This window comes from Artibeus jamaicensis, unplaced genomic scaffold (assembly GCF_021234435.1).
Source record: "Artibeus jamaicensis isolate MK-2021 breed Jamaican fruit bat unplaced genomic scaffold, CSHL_Jam_final scaffold_1019, whole genome shotgun sequence".
NCBI lineage: Eukaryota > Metazoa > Chordata > Mammalia > Chiroptera > Phyllostomidae > Artibeus > Artibeus jamaicensis.
The window spans coordinates 21,476,804-21,500,155 of NW_026522025.1; the positions used below are offsets into that span (position 1 = coordinate 21,476,804).

Sequence of the window (23,352 nt, forward strand, 5' to 3'; positions counted from 1 at the left end):
TTTAATCTTTTTATGTGGTTTCTAGGTAAACACTTGCTGTACAGTTTTAGTATCCAGAAAAGGCCTGGATTTAAGCTATAGTCTCACTTGGTTTTCTTAGCAAATTTGTCACCTGCTTTTTTCTTTATAATGTTTAGCTTTTATGCAGAAAAAATACCGATTGCTACTTTTAACGCTGTGAACTAATTTGATTTCTAGATGGCTCCTATGTGTCTGTTCCATCTCCCTTGGGGAAAATTAAAAGCATGACAAAAGGTATTTTAAAGTGGTACAATTGTTATATTTTATTACCAGGGATAACTATTGCCTCAACTGTGATAACTTTCTATTTTGTTTTATATATTATAAATGATGACTTTTGTAAGCATAAAAATGTTATCAACATACCATTCTTTTTGTAATTAATCTCACTTGCTGTTCTGTTTTGCATGTGTCAGTTCATGAAAGTATAACAGTGAAAACCATAATTCAAGTAAAAAAATACGATTCTAGTTAGTTAAACTTATAATTGACTATGTAAAATGCGAAGTCTTATAAGTTTTTTTTTTGTTTTGGGGTGTTTCCTCTGAATGACTCATGTGCTTATTTCCTGACATCTAATTGGTATCCCTCTGAGGTCTAGTTTATGGATCTTTGGCTAAACCTGTTGTGATCAGTTGCAGGGACTGACCAGATAAGACTCTTTATCATGATGTGATGTGAACTGTACTCTGGGATTTGCCTTGTCCTGCAGACAGGCTGGCTGTTGATCAGATCAGGAATAAACTCTTAGTCCTGATAACAAAGGTCGGGTAACCAAGGGAGAACTAACATGCTTTTAATGCAGGGATCATTTGTAGCAAGGATTTAGTGTCACCAAGTAGTCAATTATAGCTGAAAAAATAAATGTTGCTAGGGACTGACATTCTTGGTTAAATAAATTACATTTTTGCATGCATGCGTGCACATCCATGTGTGCTTTTCATTTTAAAAAATAAAAGGATTCCTCTTTGCAGAGAAAGCAGATGTTCTGCTCCTGAGAGTTGGATTACCTTCACATTTCCATCTTCAGCTCTCAGAAATTGAGTTCCACGAGATTATCGGCTCAGGTAACCTATGAAAATATTAGTCTGCTTTGGTTTAATGAGCTCAACATGATGTGTTTATTTATTTCTCTTAAACAATTTTAGGTTCCTTTGGAAAAGTATATAAAGGACGATGCAGGAATAAAATAGTGGCCATAAAACGGTGAGCAAGCAAATGAGAAAACTAAACATCCAGGTGGAACTATGAACTTTGAGAAGGGCATGGATGGTGAGCCCCTCGGTTTTGATTGATCTGCTCACTGAGGATTTCCTGTTGCTACTGTTTCCAGTTACCGAGCCAACACCTACTGCTCCAAGTCAGATGTGGATATGTTCTGCCGAGAGGTGTCCATTCTCTGCCGGCTCAATCACCCCTGTGTAATCCAGCTTGTGGGTGCCTGCTTGAATGACCCCAGCCAGTTTGCTATTGTCACTCAGTACATATCAGGAGGTTCTCTGTTCTCTGTCCTTCATGAACAGAAGAGGTACGGGTCTCTTGTTCTCAGTTATTATTTTACATGTCGTTGGAATCCCCCTTGCAATGAACACGGCAGAGGCTTTTGGCCTGGGGTAAGACTTTGCCATCTGAAATCTCTGAGTACTAGGAAATATGGCATTTTAAAGATGGCTCATAATTTATGTCCAATAATTGGCTAATAGAAATACTTCGGTGCTTTCTTAAGTGGAATTCAGTTGAAGATAACCAATTCAAGGAATTTAAATTAGTAACTGAAACTTACAATCATTAGGCCAAATTTGACTTATCAATAGAGCACATATATGTAAACTTAGATAAAATAATTGCCAGGGTCCCAGTGTTTATTTTACATGGTTTTTAAAAAGAATGGTCTTGTACAAGTCTAATTTGAATTCATTTTATAGATCTATACATGCAATAATTAGATGTGATTGTACTCAGTAAGTATAGTAGATTTCATTTTTGTGATAGTACAAAGAAATTTAGCATAGTATTACAAATATTATAAAATCAAGCAGAATATTTTAAGTAAAAGAGTTTGGTATCTGAATTAATCTATAATTAAATATAATCTGATGTATAAAAGCTATTTTTCAAGATTTGTGGAATTTTTGGCTTATTTCTTAGTAAAGCCAAAATAGACTGAAACTATACAGAAAAACAAATCACATGCATCATTGATATCTTTTAGAAATATATGGTATTGGCTTTGACCATTTCACCCTCATTAAATGTTTTTTTTTAATTCCAGGATTCTTGACTTGCAGTCTAAATTAATTATTGCAGTAGACGTTGCCAAAGGTATGGAGTACCTCCACAACCTGACACAGCCAATTATACATCGTGACTTGAACAGGTATTTTTTTCCCTTAAGTTATGAACTTAGAATTGTGTAACTGACTAGGAAGTGAAGACATATCTCAGTGAAGATACATTATAGATTTATTACAGATCAGGGTTTTCTGCTCTGTGAGTAAGGCAACAGGCCACCATGAGCTTAGGTAATACAAAGTTTTGTCATTGTGTTTTACAGAAATAAAAATCTATGTAACAACCTCTCAGGAATCTTTTACATCTATTAGAAATTTCCACAAAGGTAGTGATATCTGTAAGATTCACCAGCTAACTGGTTCTTAGGTCAGTAAAGTCAGATCAAGGTTTGAAATCAATCACTATTATAGAATGTCATGTCTTAAAAAAAGTCAGGTGCTACAGAGAGATCTGGTACGAAATTACCTGAAACAATGCATTTGTGGTACCCCTGTGGTATTTTTGTAATTGCAATTCAGCTAAAAAACGGCGGGTCGTCTACCTAGTTTTTAATGTAAAAATGTTTTCATGTGGAATAGAGGCTAGAAACAAGTGTAGGATTAGAGAGTTCCAGAGACAGAATCACAAAGGATTTCAAAAATATGTCTTTTAATACAGTGAAAGCTTTCTCTACACAAAGTCCTAGAGGATGGCCAGTAACAAAATGGAGCAGCTTTAGCTGAAGGCGGAGTGGAGGCTAGATCATTCTGTTTACTTATCATTTCCTGTTCCCAAGGGGAGAGATTCAAGAGCCATCACTGTGGAATCCCAAGGTGCTGGGGAGAATAGCTGGATAACCACTGACGTAGTTTATGAAGCAAATCAGAATGTCAAAACCAATAACTTTGATTTCATGATTTGCAATAAGGTTCATACAGAACCCACATAACTCTTTTGTACAAAGTCCGCAGATCTAAAACAACTAAATATTAATTAATTAAACAAATTACTCCACTAAGTCAGTCCTTCAATGAGAATTTAGGTAACTACAATGTCTAGAGTCTTTACACTTGGCGCACTGGAGTTTGCAAAGTATAACTGTCACTGACTCCGTTCCCAAGGAGCTTCCATACTGCACTAGAGGGAAAAATCCTTACCTAAGTATATTTTAGTTATAAAATAACAAGTTCTATAAAAGAGATAGTGAAACTTCTTTGTAAACTTTCAGAAAGAAGAAGAGTAAGTAATTCTGAGGACTTGAGAAGCAATGTCAGGGAAGAGGTGACATCCCTGAAGTGTGGATAGAATTTGGAGCAGTATTCCAGGCTTAGGGAAGACATAAAGAAAATAGAAGTTAGAATGTTAAACTCACATGGAGCAGCAATGTATAGTTTCACTGAAATGTATAAATATGTATACATAGCATATGTAATGTATGAAGCAGACTATTGGGGGAAAAGTCAGAAAAATAAATCAGAACGAGAGCACCAAAATCAGCAATGGCTTGCCTATGGTAAATTAGACTGTTCTGGAATCATCAATAAGAATGTTTGAGCTAAGAATCACAAATTTGGAACTGTCCTATGGAAAGATTAACCCAGAATCTATGTGAAAGATCAACTTGAAGGGGAAGTCAAGAAACCAGTGGAGCAGAAGTTACAGTAATGTAGATGAGAAGTAATGAAAAGCACACTTGCACCAGGGGCAGTGAAATGAAAGGAAGAGATTGACAGGAAAGACAGGAGAGAGAAAACAAAAGAAATTAGATATGAGAGTGGTCCAATCATAGTTATTGGAAGTAAACACATGAAAGACTCTATCATTGCTTACTATTTTTCATTTGAAAGTAATTTCTTCATTATTAGTCATTAGTTCTTTACCTCTCTTTCAAAAACATTTATGTTAATAAACATATTGCTTATCAGTAACAATATTTTAGAAACTGATTTAGGTAATAAAATAGCCTAATGCAACCTATTGATCTATGAGTCTTAGGGGTGTAATCTTATCACTGGAACCATTTTTGCACGTGATATTAAAATAGATTAGTGATCACTGAAAGTTTTTTTCGCTCTATAAAACCTTCATTTGGGGGGCAATTGGATGTGTGTTCTGTTGTCCTGTTCATAAGTGAAAGTTGTTACCAACAGATTGTAAAGCAGGACCAAAAATGATGTTGATTAAAAGAGAATAATATATCATCACCAATGGGCTTCATACTTTCAGGATGAAGCCCATTGGTGATGATATATTATTCTCTTTATAACTGTATGGGTTCAATTCACTAATATTTTGTGGAAGATGTCTGATCTATTTTTATGAAGGATATTGGTCTGTACATTTTTTGTACTACTCTTGTGTAGCATGGTAATTTTCAGAATTACCATTTTCAGTAGCATGGTAATTCTGGTTTCGTAAAATGAGTTGAAAAGTGTTCCACTCTATATTCTGGACAGGATTTTACACAATTGGTGTTATTTCTTCCTTAAATTTTTTGTAGAATTCTCTAGTAAAAGTATCTCAGCCATATATTTTTACTTTCCTGTCAGAAATAGCTAAGATAGTAAAGGATAAAGGAGGCCAAATACATGTTGATGAAGATGATTTGTCTTTGGTGATTGGCACGCAATGTGGTATGCGTATCATGTAGTATACAAATGTACACTTGAAACCTATAGAATCTCATTAATCAATGTCACCCCAATAAATTTAATCTAAAAATGAAAAAAGTGAAAATAAAGCATTTACTATATAAGAGATGTAAGTTTATATTTACCATGTTTTGGTCTCTAACTTTATACCAAAAAGACTTCAAGTTTGATAAAACATGACTCCATAGGTATCTTCAACCTAAAAATGCCCTGAACTATTGCATTCACTACTTATGGACTATTTGTATTTGTCTCGAATCAGGCAACACTGAAACTGTTCTTCAGATTAATGAGGATGTAGCATTACACGTGGGCCAGGTGGAGTGTAAGTCCTTTCCCTCAGAGCTCTTCCCGCAATCTGGCCAGGTACATACAACATAGGCCCAGGAAGCCATTTAACTGCCATTTGAGGTAGAAACGGTAAAGGGCCAAAACAATTAAGCAGCAGATTTCAAAGGATTTCAAGTAAGTCAAAGATCAAAGTAGAATGAAAGCTTCTTGGAGGATGGAGAGCTAAAACTAGACTTTGGAGAACAGGTATGAATCTCTCCTCAGTCTTTTTACAGCGTACTCATTCTTGCATTCCTGCAATACTTAGTCCCACTGAAAGGGCTAGAGGCAAAGGCGCGAGTCAGAACTGGAGGAACTCGGACACATGTTTGTATTCGTGTTGAAATGATCTTTCACACCTTCTCTCCCCCACCACTCTGAGCATGCCAGGACTTCAAGGGGAGAGATTCTCTTCTCTGCATCTCAGAGATGTTCAATCAATGCATTTTTAACGGAGCCAAATTCTTGGAGTGTTTCTATAAATGTCATTTTAGGGAGCAATGGCCTTATTGGTACTGGAGATAGTCTGACTAACTTGCCCAATACCTTTTACAGTTCTAAAGGAAAGGGGCTATGAGAGTCTATTGATCGGTCCAGAGAGAGGAAATATTTTTATCTTTGATTTTGTACTTGGTGATTTGTTTGATGGAAGAAAAGAGCTCTGCCTTTCCCCTGGCAAGCATCTTATGAAACAGGACTGAAAGTTAATTTTTATCTTTAGTGTACAGGAAGGAGAAGTTCAAGGAATGAGTAAGGAAGTGGTTTTTCTACTATTTATTTAGCACTCAAACTGTGGAAGGACCCCTTCTCATGCATGTTATTTAATCTCACAACAATTCTATAAAGTAGTTATTATCTCTATTTTACCAGTAAGTGAACTGATTAAAACGTGCAAGGTCACATCATTGTAGTTTTCTTAACACTGTTTTGTGTTGTCCCAACAACTGCAGCAAAACCAAGTCAGAACAGGAAGACAGAAGGAGGTTGGTGATATGGATGAGCTTCAGCCATATTTACCCACCTTGCTCTTTGTACCTCAGTCCTTACCGAGCTTAATTCTTGCAGCCAAAATCATTTTTTATATTATTTCCTTGTGCTTCTGTTTTCCTGCTTTATATCTTTTTCTACACACCATGTTCTGTTGCTATGGAGCAGAGATTGCATATGAGGCACACAGATATGTTTCCTTTGTCCCATAATGTTTAAATATTTTTAAATGTATATAGCTAGAGGCAGGGATGTATGTTCCAATGTGCTGTAGACCCCCACCACCTCCAACTTACTTATATCTGGCCCAATTTTTACCCTCATTCTGTGGCATTGGAACATGCAAAGCATGGTTTACAGCTAAAAGCTTTAAGGATTTTTGCTTAATACCAGTAAGTGTCTATGTTTTCTTGGAAAGGTATATTTTCCAAATTGTTTGACCTTAAACCATCGTTGCAAACATTTTTGGATCAAATAAATGGTCTTCTTCCTCTGTAAGTATATAGTACAGCTACACTGTGAACAATGAAATAGAAGTACTTCCATCACAGGGTAACCGTTGCACTCCCTGAGAAATGTGTATGAAAGCTTTTTAGAAGCTGTAAAGCACTATAAAAATGCCATTTGTTATTGCTATTAATGCCTCACTTGTTCTGATATGGTGAGAATGGAAAAACATTCCACAATATTCTCATACATACAGATATTTTTTTTTATATAATACAACTAATTAATTGGAGGTCTAGGGAGGTCCAGATCTGGGGAAGACTCACTGTCGGTTTTTGAGTGTCAGCCTATTCGGGTGACTATAAAGGAAAATAATTAATGATAGTCTAAAAATAGCCAACTTACTGATGACAAATGACAGCTAATTTAAAATGACAAAGCTGGTAAGGGCTAAAAGAATTTTAATTTTAAAGATGACATTTAACTAAATTAGTGAAGATTGCAGAAAATAGCAAAGAAAAATTATTGGTAAAATTTTTAATAACTGTTTTTAAGTCAAAGTGTGGATTTGCCTTTCAACTGAATACAAAATATAAAAGCCCTGCATTTTAGAAAAAACACTCAAGTACCAATAAACAAATTATTCATTTTTTTAAATTACCTGACTCTTAGGTACACTTATATTCCTCGGTTTGCACAGAATTCATTCTCAGCTATGCCTTTGACTTGTGACTTTTCTACTAAGCAGTTGTACAGAAAGCCTTTAACATTCACTGGCACATATCATCTTGCAGAGAATTCTGAAGAACCAATGCAAGTAAATTAATTAATTACATCACAGTACCTATGGTAAGTTTAGAAAGAGTACTCATCAAAATTTGTGAAATACTTCACAACTCTACTTTTGTAATTCTCTAGTTTAAAACCAATCACAATGGCATTTCAAATTCTGTCAATTTTTCAAATTTATTTCCAGTTTAAAGATGAGTTCATTAATTGATCGAAAATATTTGAATGCTTGATATGAGCCAGAGTCTGTGCATGGCTGGTGCAACAGCTGAGCACGGCAGACCACAGCACTTTTTCCAGCAGAGCTCAGAGCCCAATGAAGTGTTTCTCAAAGTCTTCCAATGACCAGAATCATCTGGAGGCCCTCATTAAAAAACAAAATTCAAAGACTCTTCACTTGAAAGTACAGCTTGAGAATGTTCTAAACTGGGCCTGAGAATCTGTACTTTTAAGTAAGATTGCCAGCTAATTCTTATGATCAAGCAAAGAGAGGAAATGTTGTTCCAGTGCAATGGTCCTTAGCAACTCCACCGCAGATTAGAAACTCTCGGGGAACTTTAAGAAAATTCTCATGCTACTTAAATCCGAATCTCCAGGGGTGGGGCCCAGGTATCACCTTTTTAGAGAGCACTCCAAGTGGCTCCAATGTGCAGGCAGCATTGAAAACTATCTTCCAGTCTAAGGTCAATTACATCGCTTAACCATTCACCATACAGTCTCATCATTCTATGCTGCGAGAAGGGAATGAGAATAGTGGGGAATCAAGTCACAATGTAATTCCAAATGCTTTGAGAATCATCTCTCTAAATACAGTATAATCATGTATTCTCTCATTCATTCATCCAATAACAAATGTAAAGGAGATCCGCGGGCCCATGGTACCTGTGGCAGAGAGTAGGACCCAAGATCCAGGGGTTTACATGGGATTTGTGCTCTATGTAATGAAGTATTTTGGAACTAATTTGTAATCCATGATTGATACTAGAAAGTTTCCAGGAGTGCAGAATCTTCATAGGCAGCCTATAAAAGTTTCCATATTGGACAATTGTAGTACACACAGTTCATATGGTCATTCAAGGGTACAAAACTCTGGGAAAACACAGAACTATATGTAATAATAATAATAAATCAACTCCTATGTATAAAGACTTACATGAATGTATGTGTGTTTATTAATCAATGCCCTATGAGTAATCCATGTTTTTATGATGTTACCAACCATTCTGAACTGGAGTTCTGAGGGAAAAACCCCCCTGAAAAATGATTCCAAGGACAATTTTCTCAGTTCTCCCAGGGATGACATTTTTACTATTTGTCATGCATAGAAGCTAAAGTGTTGCACGAAGCGCTGCCTTGGGGCTTAGGGTCTCAGGGCTTAAGGAAGTCTGTAGTTCTGAAATGTTTTATGTCCAAAATTGTGAACATGACTTTCAACTTCCAAATTTAAAAAAAAAGAAGTTATAAAAGCAATTAGTTGCAGTCTGTGTCAACTTCATTACTTCTTTGAATAATGATAAGAAAAACTAAGCTATATGAATTTTTAAAGCAAAATTTGCATTTGTTAGGTTAGGTTATCTGCTATAATAATAGACCCCAAAATATATAATGGTTCCCAAACAATAGACGTTGGTGTCTTGAGTGCATGAATACACAGGCGTCGGGATGGTTCCCATCCATGAAGTCACTCCGGATCCATTATCAATATGTGGCTTCCAGGCTCTCCTTGGGGATCATCCTCATTAAAGTGAGCGTAAATGGGAAGAGAGTATGGGAGACGTGCATGACACGTTTTAGGAGCCAAACCTTAGTGTGCATCACTTTCAGCCACGGCTCCTCAGCTAGAAGAACTCAATCACATGGTCGTGACTACCTACAGGAGGTACTGAGAAATATGATCTGTCCTCGTTCTCAGTGGAAGAGGAAATGAGTTTATGTGGGCAGCCAGAGACTGTGTTAAATGCATCCCATTTACAACAATGATGACAGTACTAGGGTCTGGGGCAAGACAACAGTGAAAAGACTGGTCTAGATGGTGATGAATCAATTGCACAAGTATAATATTAATTGCAAACTAAATATATTAGTTTTTAAGCATAGTGTCACACTTTAAAAACTAATTGGGAAATGCAGAGAAAGCTATTTAATAAAATGTATTATACATGAATTAATTTTGAAATAATTCTAATTCACTTTTGTTAACTATGTTAAAGACATGTAAAAACACGTGCTGTAATGAGATATAATGTTATGAACCATGATATATAAATTCAAAAACATAAGTTTCCTGTGTTCTGTGTCAATGAAAACACACGCATGTATACACATACACAAATTTTTCTTTGAGTGAAAAATAAAACACAGGAAGACTATTATTATTCTACTCAAGAACCTTGTTGCACCTTGTCCGGTAGACAGAATTTCTCAGCCATTTAATTTTATGAATTACTCTAATCCTACTTAAGAGCTTCACTCAGGTATTGATGTTGAGTCATAATTTCCACTCCTATTTCTGACATGCTCACTCTCCATTTAAAGTCAGTCTTTTGTCCTTGGCTTTGTAGATGGGGGGGTGGAAATTCTTCAGTCCTCTTAATTTTTTTTATTGCTAGCCTAACAATAAAATTGACATAAGACCAGATTAACAAGAAAAGAACCAATTTAATACATACACACAGGAGATTATAAATCATGCTCAGAAATTATTAAAGCAGGCAGCTTTTTATACAAAGAAAACAATAAATTTAAACAATAAATTTGTGAGGATTTCAAAGCAGGCAGCTTTTTAAATACTTTTTAAACAAAGAAAACAATAAATTTGTGAGGACTTGATAGGACAAAGAAAGTTAGATTTTGGTGCTCATTAGTAAGAAATCTAAAGAGAAAGAGGGCTTGGCTAGTAAATTAGTGAAGCAGGAACAAGGCTTGTTTTTACAGACTTGTTGGCCCTGAATTCTTTCATTCTGGTGACAAGGGTGTCTTACGTAGCCTGCTGGAGCAAGAAGGGCACCTTTCTCAGGGGAGATTTATGTCCTACAACATTTCAAGGAGGAATGGAGGGTCAATAAACCCTTCTTGCAGTGGCTACTTTTTAAGTAACTTTAATTCGAAATAATTAATATGCCATTGTGGGCTTTGGAGGGTCTATTTGTCTTGGCACCTGACCATTCTCTCCTTTGAAATCTCCCTGGAAGCTTCACATATTAAAAGTTGAGCTGGTAGATTATGCCATTTCACTGACCAATCTCTTAGTCCTAATGATATATCAATTCAGTTAAATTCATTTTAGGAGATGGTGATCTACGTGGCTTCCCAAAGTTAGGCCTCTAAGGTACAAGAATCATATATTTAATAAGTGGCATTTCTATGAAAGTTATAGGAAAACAGTGGTTATTTATCAGATTAGACTATAAATCTAGTATAAGTCTGGAGGGCAACCGGTCAAGAGCAGAGATTTCTGGATGTAGGAGTCAATGTATTTCCCATAGTTTGAAATGTCTCTGATGATGTCATCGGGAGGTCAGGTAGACTCTCTGAGGCACATACATATTGGCGGCAGGCATGAAGAGTGTCTAAGCATGAGTTAGGCAAGCAATTTCCGTGACGGTTATATCAAGGCATTCAACTAGTTTGCATGGCTTCTGAAAAGGGAGCAGTTTTAGTTTTTAGTGACTTCAAGCTAGAAGATGGGAGAAAAATTGGAAATATTAGCTTAGAGAGTTACAGCCAAATATGAGGAAAATAGAAGAATTCAACATCCCATCCAGCTTACAGCCAAAGAGCAAAGTCTCAAAGATAATTAATAAAATTAGAATATGATCTCCACAAATAAATATTATGGTTTCTACTAAAACATAACTTTCTCATCTAAGAATCACCCAATTTTTTAACTAAAGATAGACAAATTTAGACTAATTGTTTGCAAAATAATCTAGTCTCAATAAACTTGGCCTGGGTATTCATATACGTGCAACAAGAATAGCAATCAATCTTATAACCTCTTTTAAATCCGCTTTGCTATTTAAAAGGGATTTTCAGATTGAACTTTTAATAGTCTCTCAAGGCTCAGAAGCCAAGCAAAATATTTGTCATCAGACTTCACCTGTTAATACCTTTAGATTTAGGTTCATATCTCTCTTCTTGAGGTTTCCAAACCCTAAGGTTCTTTGCATCTGCCAGGAAGTGACTTTCCTGACTCCCCAATAAGGTTGCTGGGTATGCTCTAAGCAACGTACCAGGCCAATACTTCCAAGGGGCTTTATTTGCTTCCATAAAGTCAACTTTAAATTCTTAGAGCTGTCTGGTTATATCTAAATTGATGTAGGTGCCCCTCAAACATGATATTTTAGTCAAAGCCTTGGTAAAATAACCAGTTTCAAATTGTACCCTATTAGAAGAATACATTCTTAGTGAACTTACATGAGCAACTATATTGCAGTGAAAATAGGAATGCCAGTAAGAGTGTTTGAATTTTGGAGGTACCAGGCAGGGAGAGAAAGGTTTCAGTTCTGCTTACAAAGGTATAACTTAACAAATTTCTTTAAGTCATAGATTGTTTAAAAGAAAAAAAAATTTAGTAATTGAAAATCAAAGTTTAAGAACCAGTAGTATTTCAAATAAAAATTTATAAACATTGAAATTGTACTCATTACTTAATGAAGTCCCTGTACTAGTTCTCATTGCTCTTGATCTTTTGTTAGCAGTTTTATGAAGTCAGTTTTTCCTTAGTATTCTGTAAGTGCTTATCTAGTTCAATGGTATGATCTGAAAGGTATTAGAAGCCTATATTCTAGTATGCTTTGAATATCTTTGAAAGTGAAGCACATTTGTAAAAGCATCAGAGTAAAACAACTGCCTGTAAATGACAAAGTACCTAAAATGGCGTAAATAACTGATTATAATGCAAATGACAAGGACATTTCTGTAACAGGTATTTTGAGATCATGACTAGAATTATGATTGATAACATTATATATGGACATTTCAGGTTTTTAGGAATTTTGTATACTCTTTAGAACACTTATATTCTTAATAACATTCACCCATGCAATGTATCTTAAGAAGGTTTTTACCACTTATTTGACTATGCTACCCAAGCAATTTAACATACTAAATGACTATAATTAGTTTAATATTTTCCTTTTTATAACAAGAGAGAACAAATCCTTTGAAATGTTCCAGGGATATTGCAAAAAAGAAAAAATCAGTTAGTTGAGGTCAAAATGATTTCATTTAGAAATTGATTATAAGAAGTATTTTTAAAAGTATATATATCAAAAGGTTTTAAAACAATCAAACAGGATCATAGTTCACTGTGAAATAATACTTAGTTACCCATTTAATCATGGTGACAATTAAAGACTTCTTTGGCAAATACAAAAAGTTAAGTAGTTGTAAGCCAAATTTAGTTCTTTTAACATTAACACCTAAATGAAGACAGCATGAAACATGGTTGCTAAGACAAAAATCTGTGCTTTCTGGAAAGATTACTTTAAAAGGTAAAGAAAAACTTTTTACAGTCTATTATCAAAAGTGGAGCAAAGTCCAAGAAAACTATGACCTTCTGGGAGATGAAATAAAATTAAGTTTTAGTTTTACATAAGTACACCATTGATATTAAAGCTTACTTTTGACACCTTTATAATAAATTCATTTATTCTTATCTAGCTTGATCACATAGAAAATTCCTTTCTCAAGTTTCATTTTTCATAAAACTTCTGCAGATTTTTCTATGTCCATTTTAGTTTATCCCTCTTTTTCTTGCTCATTAAGAAATGCTTCCATGATTGCCGGTGCAGTAGAGCAGGAGAGAGGGGCTGAAGGTGACGGATGGAGACTTGACTTGGGCCGAGGAGCATACAGGGCAGGGCACAGCTGACGTCCTGTAGGGGTGTGCACCTGTGCACCGGACACCTGGCTAGGGTCATCAACCAGTGTCCCAATACATTCAATAAAAAAATTAAAAAACACCAGCTGAATTTTAGGACAAAATTACTTTTTATGTTTTCCTCAAAAGTGCATCCCTATACTTCATACCTTCTTTCATCAACATATTATTTTCTTTCATATAGAGTTGTTTCTTTATTTCTAGTAGTCTCGTATTATTATAATATTCTAACTTTATTTTTATTGTTGACACTATTACAAATGTCCCCATTTTCCCCCCTTAGCACATCTCCTCCCAGCCCGGGGGCCCCCCTTCCCTCAGGCCACCACCACACTGTTGTCTGTGTCTGTGGGTTATGGGCATAAAAGTTCTTTGACTAATTCCTCCACCTTTTTTCCTCTGGTCCCCCCACCCCCTCCCAGTAAACACTAACAATAAAGCCATTGTGAACTGTCCTTTACGTTAGCATTCTGTGGATTGACACACTTGATATTTTTTAAAAGATTTATTTATTTGTTTGTTTGTTTGTTTGTTTATTTATCTTCAGAGGGGAAGGGAAGGAGAGAGGGAGAGAAATATCAATGTACGGTTGCCTCCCATGAGTCCCCTGCTGGGAACTGGCCCGCAACCCAGGCATGTGCCCTGACTGGGAATGGAACTGGGATACTCTGGTTCACAGGTCCATGCTCAATCCACTGAGCTACACCAGCCAGAGCCACGCTTGATACTTTTTATAATTTCTAGAAATAAGTGCGTTTTCATGGAAAATTTCTCAGTATGGCAAATGACGAGTTTACTAAGAGACCCAAATTTGACTTTTTGTTCCTCTATAATTAGATGCCAGAAGTAGACAAAACTATGTTTAGTTATTAATATTTCATATTTTACCTTATTTGGACATGATCTAGATATTTAATAAATTCTCATCATTTAATTAACTTAGTAAAACTAAAGTTTCAATTTACCAAAAAAATTGTAGACACTACTTTTATTTTAAAAGATTTCATTTCTTCATTTTTAGAGAGAGAGGGAGGGAGAGAGAAAGAGCATGAGAGAAACATCAGTGTGTGGTTGCCTCTTGTCTGCCCCCTACTGTGGACCTGGCCCTCAGCCCTGGCACTGCCCCAACTGGGAATCCAATCCACAACCCTTTGGTTTGCAGTCCAGCACTCAATCCACTGAGCAACACTAGCCAGGGCTGGACGCTACTTTTTTTTTAGTAATTCTTTCTTTTCTTTTTAATGTAATCTTTCAAGTACAGTTTTCTGTCTTTTACTCCCATCCCAGCTCACCATCCCCAGTTCTCCCCACCTCCCTCCCATTTCTAACCCCCTTAGTTGTTGTCCATGTGTCCTTTATACTAGTTCCTGTAAATCCTTCCCCTTTTTGACCTGAAATTTCCTCCCCTCTCCCCTCTGGTCACTGACCCCCTGTTCTCTATTTCAGTGTCTTTGGTTATATTTTGCTTGCTTGTTTATTTTGTTGTTTAGCTTCCTGTTAAAGGTGAGATCATATGGTATTTGTTTTTCACCGCCTGGCTTATTTCACTCAGCATAATGCTTTCCAGTTCCATCCATGCTGTTGCAAAGGGTAGGAGCTCCTTCTTTCTTTCTGCTGCATAGAATTCCATTGTGTATATGTACCACAGTTTTTTGATCCATTCATTTACTGACGGGCACCTAGGTTGCTTCCAGCTCTTGGCTATTGTAAATTGTGCTTCTATAAACATTGGGGTGCATAGGTTCTTTTGGATTGGTGTTTGAGGGTTCTTAGGATATAATCCTAGCAGTGGAATTGCTGGGTCAAAAGGCAGGTCCATTTTTATTTTTCTGAGAAAATTCCATACTGTTTTGCATAGTGGTTGTACCAGTCTGCAATCCCATTGACAATGGATTAGGGTCTCCTTTTCTCCACAACCTCTCCAACATTTGTTGTTTGTTGCTTTGTTTATTATGGCCACTCTGACTGGTGTATCTCATTGTGGTTTTAAGTACATCTATTATAAAGTATAATTTTGTAACTAAAATCTCTTATCTCATTTAAATTTAATTTATTTTTTCAATAATTATGTTTTGTTACTTATGAAAATTTTATTATACCAAGTTTGTGTGTTTGTATGTGTGTGTGTGTTTCCTAACAAACTTTGTAACAGACACAGCATAAACTGATCTGTGGTCTGGCCATCGATGAGTAGAATCTATGGATCTTAACGACTCGAACCAATAAGCCCATTTATGGCTGAACCAGAGGCATTCCCTGAGACAGTGGGGGGTGGGAGGAAGCACACACACACACAAGAAGCAGCAGCCCTCACAAGATCCAAATAGTTTATCCTTAGAGTTACCCCAAGAAAGAACTATGAGAAGCCCTGTCATCTAAAACAGGATGTTGCCTCCTGCAGAACAGAGGAGAGAGTTTGACTGCCTAAGCTTAGACCCTCAGCCCATTCAGCTGCCAACCAGATGTATGTATATATCCTCTGGCTGGTGGAGACCAGAGAAGATAGTTGCATTGGTCATAAAGAAAAAGATGAAAGAAAACAATGATCATTTTGGGGAGGAATGGAATCAGTGGAAAACAAAAGTACTCATCCCAAGTTCTTACCAAAGTCACTTATGCCCAAAGAACTAGCTCCACAAATACTTGCTGGTGCTAATCTACATTTACACAGAGCCAAAGGGCTCTCACCACTGTTGGCTTCCACTGGGTTCTGCAGACAGAGGTTCCAGAGGCTGACATGGCAGGAAATCTTACATCGTGCTGACACTTGTCAGATGTCCCCGAATCTCTTTATCTGAAGTAGTTCCTGAGGCAAAAATGGTTTTCCAGCCAGTGAAATATCCTTCCCGGTTCACCAAAACTGTTTTGGAGGCAAAAATGGTCCCCTCTACCTCTCATGGTTCTTATGACTAAACCAATACTAAGGTTAACGGTTGATCAGATTAACAGGAGAAGAAGAATTTAATGCATGCACATGGAAGATTATAAGTGATGTTCAGAGAGATGACTGAAGCAGGCAGCTTTTTATACTCTTTAGACAAACAACAATGAATTTGTGAGGATTTGACTGTATAAAGAAAGTTAGGTTTGGATTCTCACTTAGTAAGGAATCTAAACCGAGAGAGGGCTTAGGGTAGTAAACTAGTAAAGAAGTAAAAAATGCCTTGTTTATATACACTTTTTGGCCCTGAATTCCTTAACTCTGGTGTTAAGGGTGTCTTAGCCCATACCCCCAAACCCCAACTCTGCTCAAGGAGTTCACTTTTCACAGAGGAGACTAATTTCCTGCATTTTAAGGAGACAAAGAAGTGTCAAGTGCTTTTCCTGCACTGGCTGCTTTTCCAGTAACTTTCATTCAAAATAATCAATATGCCATAATAGGATATTTGAGGACTGCTTGCCCTGGACCCCAACAGCTTCTTGAACCACCAGATAAATGGAGAGTCCCCACTAACTCTCAAGGTCCCACATATTATTTAAATAGACCCTTTGCCGTCTAACTCGTGATCATCTTCTCTCAAAAGGCAATTTATCCCCATCTGATTCTCATAGTTCTCAGAGGTAATTTTCAAACGTTCTCAACGCGGTTCATTTTGGTTCAGGTTCCTCAAAAATAGCAGGTCCCTTCCCCTCTGCTCCTCCACTACTGGAATGTCCTTTAGTCCCAAGTGTTCCTCTCCTTGTACTCTAATCGAAGTAACTGAAGCTTCCTTCCAGGCCCAGTTAAAATGTTCTTTCTCTTTCCGCTACCTTCATTACAAGTCTCATTTAATTTTGGCTCCATCCCCTAATTCTAAATATAGGGCTCTTACTTAACACCTCATTAAATAAATTCCCTTAGACACATACTCCCTTTAAATTAAAACAGGTATATTTAAATCAGAGGAAAACTCATTAATTCTGCCCACACTATTACATCGCTCCCACGAACCTGAGCAAACCAGCCATCTCTCACTGTAACTTCCTCTGCAGTCTTGGCATCATCCCGGTCAGAAATCCCCGAATGTCACACGTCAGGGGTGGGGTCTAAGCCGTTGTATGCCATTCGAGATGCCACACAGGTTTGTGTGTATATACGAAACATACGTACCTGTGAGTATAACGGAGCTTAGGAAGTCAGGGTTTGGCCAAAAACAGGAATTCTGGAATATCCAAATTCACTTTTTTAAAAAAATAGATTTTATTCATTTATCTATCTTTTTTTAAAGGGGAAGGGAAGGAGAGAGGGAGAGAAACATCAGTGTATGGTTGTCTCTTGTGAGTTCCCTGCTGGGAACTGGCCTGCAACCCAGGCATGTGCCCTGCCTGGGAATCAAACTTCGCTCTTTTTGTTCACAGGCCCGCGCTCAACCCACTGAGCCACAGCAGCCAGGGCCCAAATTCACTTTTGCTTTGACATACAAATACTACAACTCCACACTGAAACCTGGCCTCAGGACTTCTTACTCCAGTGCTTTTTGTGGTGAAGTGGTTCGCTCTGCTTCCTCTTTCCTCAGCACAGCGCAGCCATTCCCTGAGAAGTCCCAAATCCGGGGGACAGGGGTGTGCCCCTGTAACAGGCTTACCTTCTCTGGCCTGAGGTCCAACAGCTAAGCCTGCAGTGGTAGAAGCGATTCTCTTCTTGATCCTTGGAAACCCTTCAAACGCTTTCCTGTGACAGATGGTGAACCTCCTGGCCTGCAATTTTCTAGTGTTGCTGGTTCCTTACATTGCCATTTTTCCATTCTTTGGGGAGATGGCCTGTACGAAGCTAGCTTTTGAAAATGTCAACAAAGGCTTCTCTCTTTTGGGTCTCACTTCTTCTCCGCTCTCATTTCTTGAGAGGCACCACGAGTGGCCCTCTTGGCACCTTGCCAATCTCCTGAGCAGCTAACCTTTCAATAATATTATTAATGCTGCCTTGTGGTTATCTGTGCATTTCTCAGTTCATCATTTTCAACCCTTGCTCGCTGAGATTCATTTATGTTGTTGTGTTCTTAAGGTCCTGGAGTTTAATTGACTGCAACCTGACTAGGGCCTCCGGGCCAGAATTTCTAGCTAATAAATGAGAAACAATCTTCATAGGTAGATTTTTTTCCCCATTGATTGAATTTTCAATAGTGACACCCTGAATTTGGCCTAGAAAAAGAAATACAGATAATTATAAACTTTCTTGCCTTGTTTAATATTTTCTACTTCAAAATTCTTCCTATCAGCCCTGGGAAGAAGCAGCTTTTCAAATAATGTTAGTCTTCTCTTCAGACTGAAGACAGTTCTGGAAATTTGCGTGGTGTGGACTCCCACCCTACCAAAGGCCGCAGGATGAACCAATAAAGAACACAGACCACTGACCTTGGAGGTTCAAGTACCAGCTCCTGTGTCCTTGGACAGTTTATTTAAGAATACTTTTTTTAATTTGTAAGATGTCAATAATAATATCTACCTTCCTGGGTGCAGCTCAGAAAATACATGATCTATTATTTTCATTATTTTTCTTCTGTATTCTTCTGAAACAATATTTTCACTGTATCCTTGAATGACTAAGTTTCTTTACCAAGTTAAGCATTTCTAGGGTCCTGTCTCTCCTTTAGATTGTATTACCAAAAACTTCACTTATCATATATCAGATGGCTGATTTCCTTCTGCCATAAATAACTAGGAGATAACATTATTATTTAACTAGATCTTTATAAAGAACGGCCAGGGATTTCTGGTCTTATATGGCAGCCTTCATGGAGACCTCAGTCTTCCTCTGTGGTTCCAACTTGCATCAGGGATTCAGTTGGAGACCCCTATTAGGTAGATGATGACCTGGAACAGAATTTGGATAAGAGACACATCTGAGGGTTCACAGGGTAATCCGATCATTCAAGATCCTTTTCTGTGATTCTTCTTCCTAGGGCTCATTCACAAAACCTAAATGTACAATTTAACCAGGCGCCATTCAATTATGCAACAATCACTTGTTGGCGAAGATAATGGTACAGAAAGGAAGTCTCATCGGAAGTACCTCCCAAAGGTCACGTCAGCCAAAAAAAAACTGAAGTAGCAGAAGCCCCAGTTTCACAGAGAATGTACAGAGGACCAAGGTAGTTACACAGCTTCCCCTCCCTAGGCCCCCCTCTCTCACCCAGAGACCCAACTCAGCAATTGTCTTTCCCTCTAGAAAGAGCAGGGGAGGGTGATTTCAAAATTAGCATTGAGATGGTTGTCCCTCGCCCTTTCTTCTTCAATAATCAGGCAAAAGGAAGAATTCATCCCTTCACAACTTGTCAGTTCCTAGGAGATCATCACTGTTCTCATCTCTCTGCCTGTATTTGTCGTGTCACTCTCATGACATCACTTGACTTCTTTCCGCCTCAGGTTCCTCAGTTGCAAATGAGATGATGTCTCCATCTACCTGTTCACAGACACCCAGCAGCCAATGGGAGTGTCAGAACCATACATAGAACACTCCACTGAAAGAGTTTACAGGAGAAATCCATATATCGTTTCTATTAATTGCATGAAGCTGATTTGCCAAAATCATCCCTAAATAAGATTCATTTTGTATCCAGCTGCCGGATTTGTGCCATTTGTTGAGTAGTCTGGATTGTTTTCCTCCCTGCAAATGTGAAAGGCATTGTGGTCATTAAATGGTGTGGGGAACAACATATTCCTTTTCTGAAAGGCTTAATGTTACCTTGGCCAGCATGGAGAAAAGAGCGTGCAAGCCTCAGGAAATGATTGGAACTCTTTAATCCCAGAGGGATGGTCTTTGTATCAATTACACTTTAAGCCTTGTGTGTGAAGAACTGCATTCTCAGTCACTAAGCCCTCATTTAATGGCTTTAAAAACCTACCGCACGTTAGTGAAAAGATGCCTGCCACCCTGGATGAAACAGCATTAGAGCATTGATGATGTCTGGCTTCTTTTCTTTGGGGAGGGAAATCCCCTTCTAAATTCTTAAAATAGCAGTTGGTTTTCATTAAATCTCTTCAGAGTTAAGGGTCCGGGGATCTTTAGTGACCCTTTTTCTTGGGAATGGAGTCTGTTTTAATAGGCTTTTTCCTGTCTGTGGTCCCTGAAAGGGTTAGATGCTGCCAGGCCTCCTGGGTTTCTGGGATTTGTCAAGGAAAGAATTGATGACATGCTTCTTCTAATTCTTTCTCTTTCTTTAATTTCTTTTTCCTATTTCATACAAAGAATGAGAATGATATTCTGAGTTGCCTTCTGTTGAGATATGGTTGGCCTTGAGGGCAGACATTTTAGCATTGAACTTTTATTAACCTCTTCTGGGTTTGACAAACCTTCTTCATTTTTGCCTCCTATATATGAGGCTAAAGAGCTGCTATTTGCCAAGCTTGTGCCTCAGCACTGTAAACAGTAGAGAGAGAGCAAAAAAGGTTTGTTTTATTTTGTTTGGCTTTTTCACTTGGATTGCATTTATCATCTTTATCTGAAAAGGTAAATTTATTATAGGTCTTAACACATGCTATTTGCTCTGATGGAAATGTCCACACCTGCACCGCCTGCCTACCTCCTTCCCCTCAGGACCCCTCTGTACCACTTTTCTCCTGGCTAATTCCTGTGTCTTCCTCCAGGAAGCCCTCCTGTGCGTGCCTACACCATGCTCTTGCTTATCTCGGGATTAGCCTTCTGTTAACATTATTCATGTATTTGAATATATTCCCTAAAACACACTAAGCTTAATCAGGAAAGAGGCTGTGAATTTTGTACCGTTTTTATTCCTAAATGCTTACTACACTGACTGGGTCCTAGTAAAAATTCAATTAATATTTGTCCAATGCATGAATGAATGAGTAATGTTTCAAGGAATATAAGAGTATTATATATTAATGTTTCTCTGTGCCAGGTAATGCACTAGCTTACTAAATACTCATAACTGTCTATGATGGCTTTTTTAAACAGGTGAGGATAGAAAGGCTTAAAGAAATTAAACAAATTATGAGGTGAATAGCTGGTGAGTTAATGAGAGACTTAAGGTTATTACCCATGAGCACAGTCATAGAGTCTGTAATCATTTAAGTCATTTTGTTCCATGAACCGGGAACAACTCTGACTGAATAGCAACACAGTATTTGTCAGATTGCTTTACAAGGAGGGCATAGTTTAAAGAATTCATAGCAGAACTGAGAAGGTAGTTTTTACTTAATATTGAACAATTCTGTGGAATTTAATAATATGAAAGTCATTCTTTTGCTCCATCATTTTGCTGTTCCGTAAGTTCCTCATGTAGCTGTTCTGTGCTCTAGACAATTATTTGCATGCCAGTCACTAAAGCCTGTCCATAAAAACAGTGGAGACAGTTGGACAGGAAGATATAATCAGTTGTTTGACTGCTCATTTACTCAGGTGAAAAGTTTGCCAAATAAGCTGCTTTTGCAGTAACAGACGTAGCCCAAGACTACCTCATGATTTTTAAGAAAAACACAATCCCCTGAAATGCTAGGGATTTCTAGACACTACTGACCATGTAGATTTGAACCAATGCCTGCTTTTTCTGAATTGATTGATTTTCTTTCTCACAGGCAACATTTTTATTTTCTAACCTGCAGCTTTTCTGTGCCTGACTGGAATATTTTTGCATTTGATTAATGTTTTCATTTGACTTTCAATGAGGTCTCAAAACAGTTTGGCTTGTCACAGTCAAATTATTTAAATATTCTCTGAAAAGTGTATGTGGGAACTAAAATCAGATTCATGTGAACCTGAAAAACCAGGGGCGACATTTCATGAACTTGTTATATTTTTATGTCTGAATTAATCACTTCACAATTTTGTTTTATGATAATGCTCAGCTTCTTAAATACAGTGATTATTTGATGTCTTAATGGAAAAGTTTTAATTTTGAGCTGACCTAGAAGTTATTCTCTGGCAAGTATTTGGGTTCCTTTTTTTGTTGAATATTACTTGTGGTTTTAACAGCACATATATTATGCCTTCTACTTAATTAAAAATAGTTTTCCTTTGGTTTCTTAAATACAAATATCTAAGTCATCCTTTTCACTTCTCAGTTAGTCTTCACTCCTAATGGATCAAATATGGATTTAAATATGGCGAGCTTTCTGTCTACCCTCAATTTATGTAAGGAAAGCACACAAAACAGTATGTGCCATGAGATTTTATTTATATATGATTTTAGAAAATGCAAACTAATCTCTACTGTCCAAAAGCAGGTCAGCAGTTTCGTAGGCCTGCACTAATGGGTGAATTGCAAGGGGAGTGAGGCAGCTAGTTGGGGTAACAGAAACGTTTTGTGTCCTGATTGAGTCAGTGGTTTCATGCGGCTCTGATAAAACTCATTGAGTCGCCTGCAGTCTTTAAATAGATGGATGCTTTCTTCTAATGGGTACACAGGTAAATTAATATAAATAGCAGATATAATAAGTGAAATCCTTCTAAAGAGATATGCAAAGTCATACAAATTGGTACCTTTCAAATCATAAACAAAGGATATTTTATCCTTTTAAAGTCTTAAAAAGGAGAAATAATCATGTGCCAAATAATCTCCTTGAGGATTTCAAAACAAATTCTAGCTAAAGGGGAAGAATGAACGTAACTTAATTGGAAGAAAAAAAGGCTGACACAGATGCCATCGCTGAGGACAAATCTGTACCACACTAAGGTTGAGTTAGCTGTCTGCGAATGTTAGTATTCAGTTGAAGGACTGCAGACATTGACAGGAAGGAAGATGAGAGGGAGTCTTTGAAAATATGCTCTTATCTTCTTATTCACTCTTGCCAGTTCTGGTCTGATGCAAAAGATATTCAGTACCAGAATTTAATCCTCAGCCAAATGTGAAAATACATACACTGAATGGCAAAGGAGAGGCCCAGAGTGTTTATATATCATAAAAAAAACTGGTGGGCTGAAGATCTCAAAATTCGCAAAGTGGCAGATACAACCTCTGAAAAAGAAAAGAAAAAAAGAACTGCCCTCATGCCCTAATTTAATTAAAAGCAATATGCTCCTCGCTATGTGGCATGAAA

General features: G+C 37.3%; 1 protein-coding gene across 1 annotated transcript in view; it reads left to right on the forward strand.

Annotated features, from left to right (window-relative positions):
* Nucleotides 1-23,352, forward strand: part of TNNI3K (TNNI3 interacting kinase) — a 277,088-nt gene that overhangs the window by 104,282 nt on the left and 149,454 nt on the right. The window contains 5 exon segments of the mRNA XM_037141086.2: nt 199-255; nt 996-1,088; nt 1,170-1,227; nt 1,355-1,549; nt 2,294-2,398. Of these exon segments, the coding sequence (XP_036996981.1) occupies nt 199-255; nt 996-1,088; nt 1,170-1,227; nt 1,355-1,549; nt 2,294-2,398 (508 nt within the window).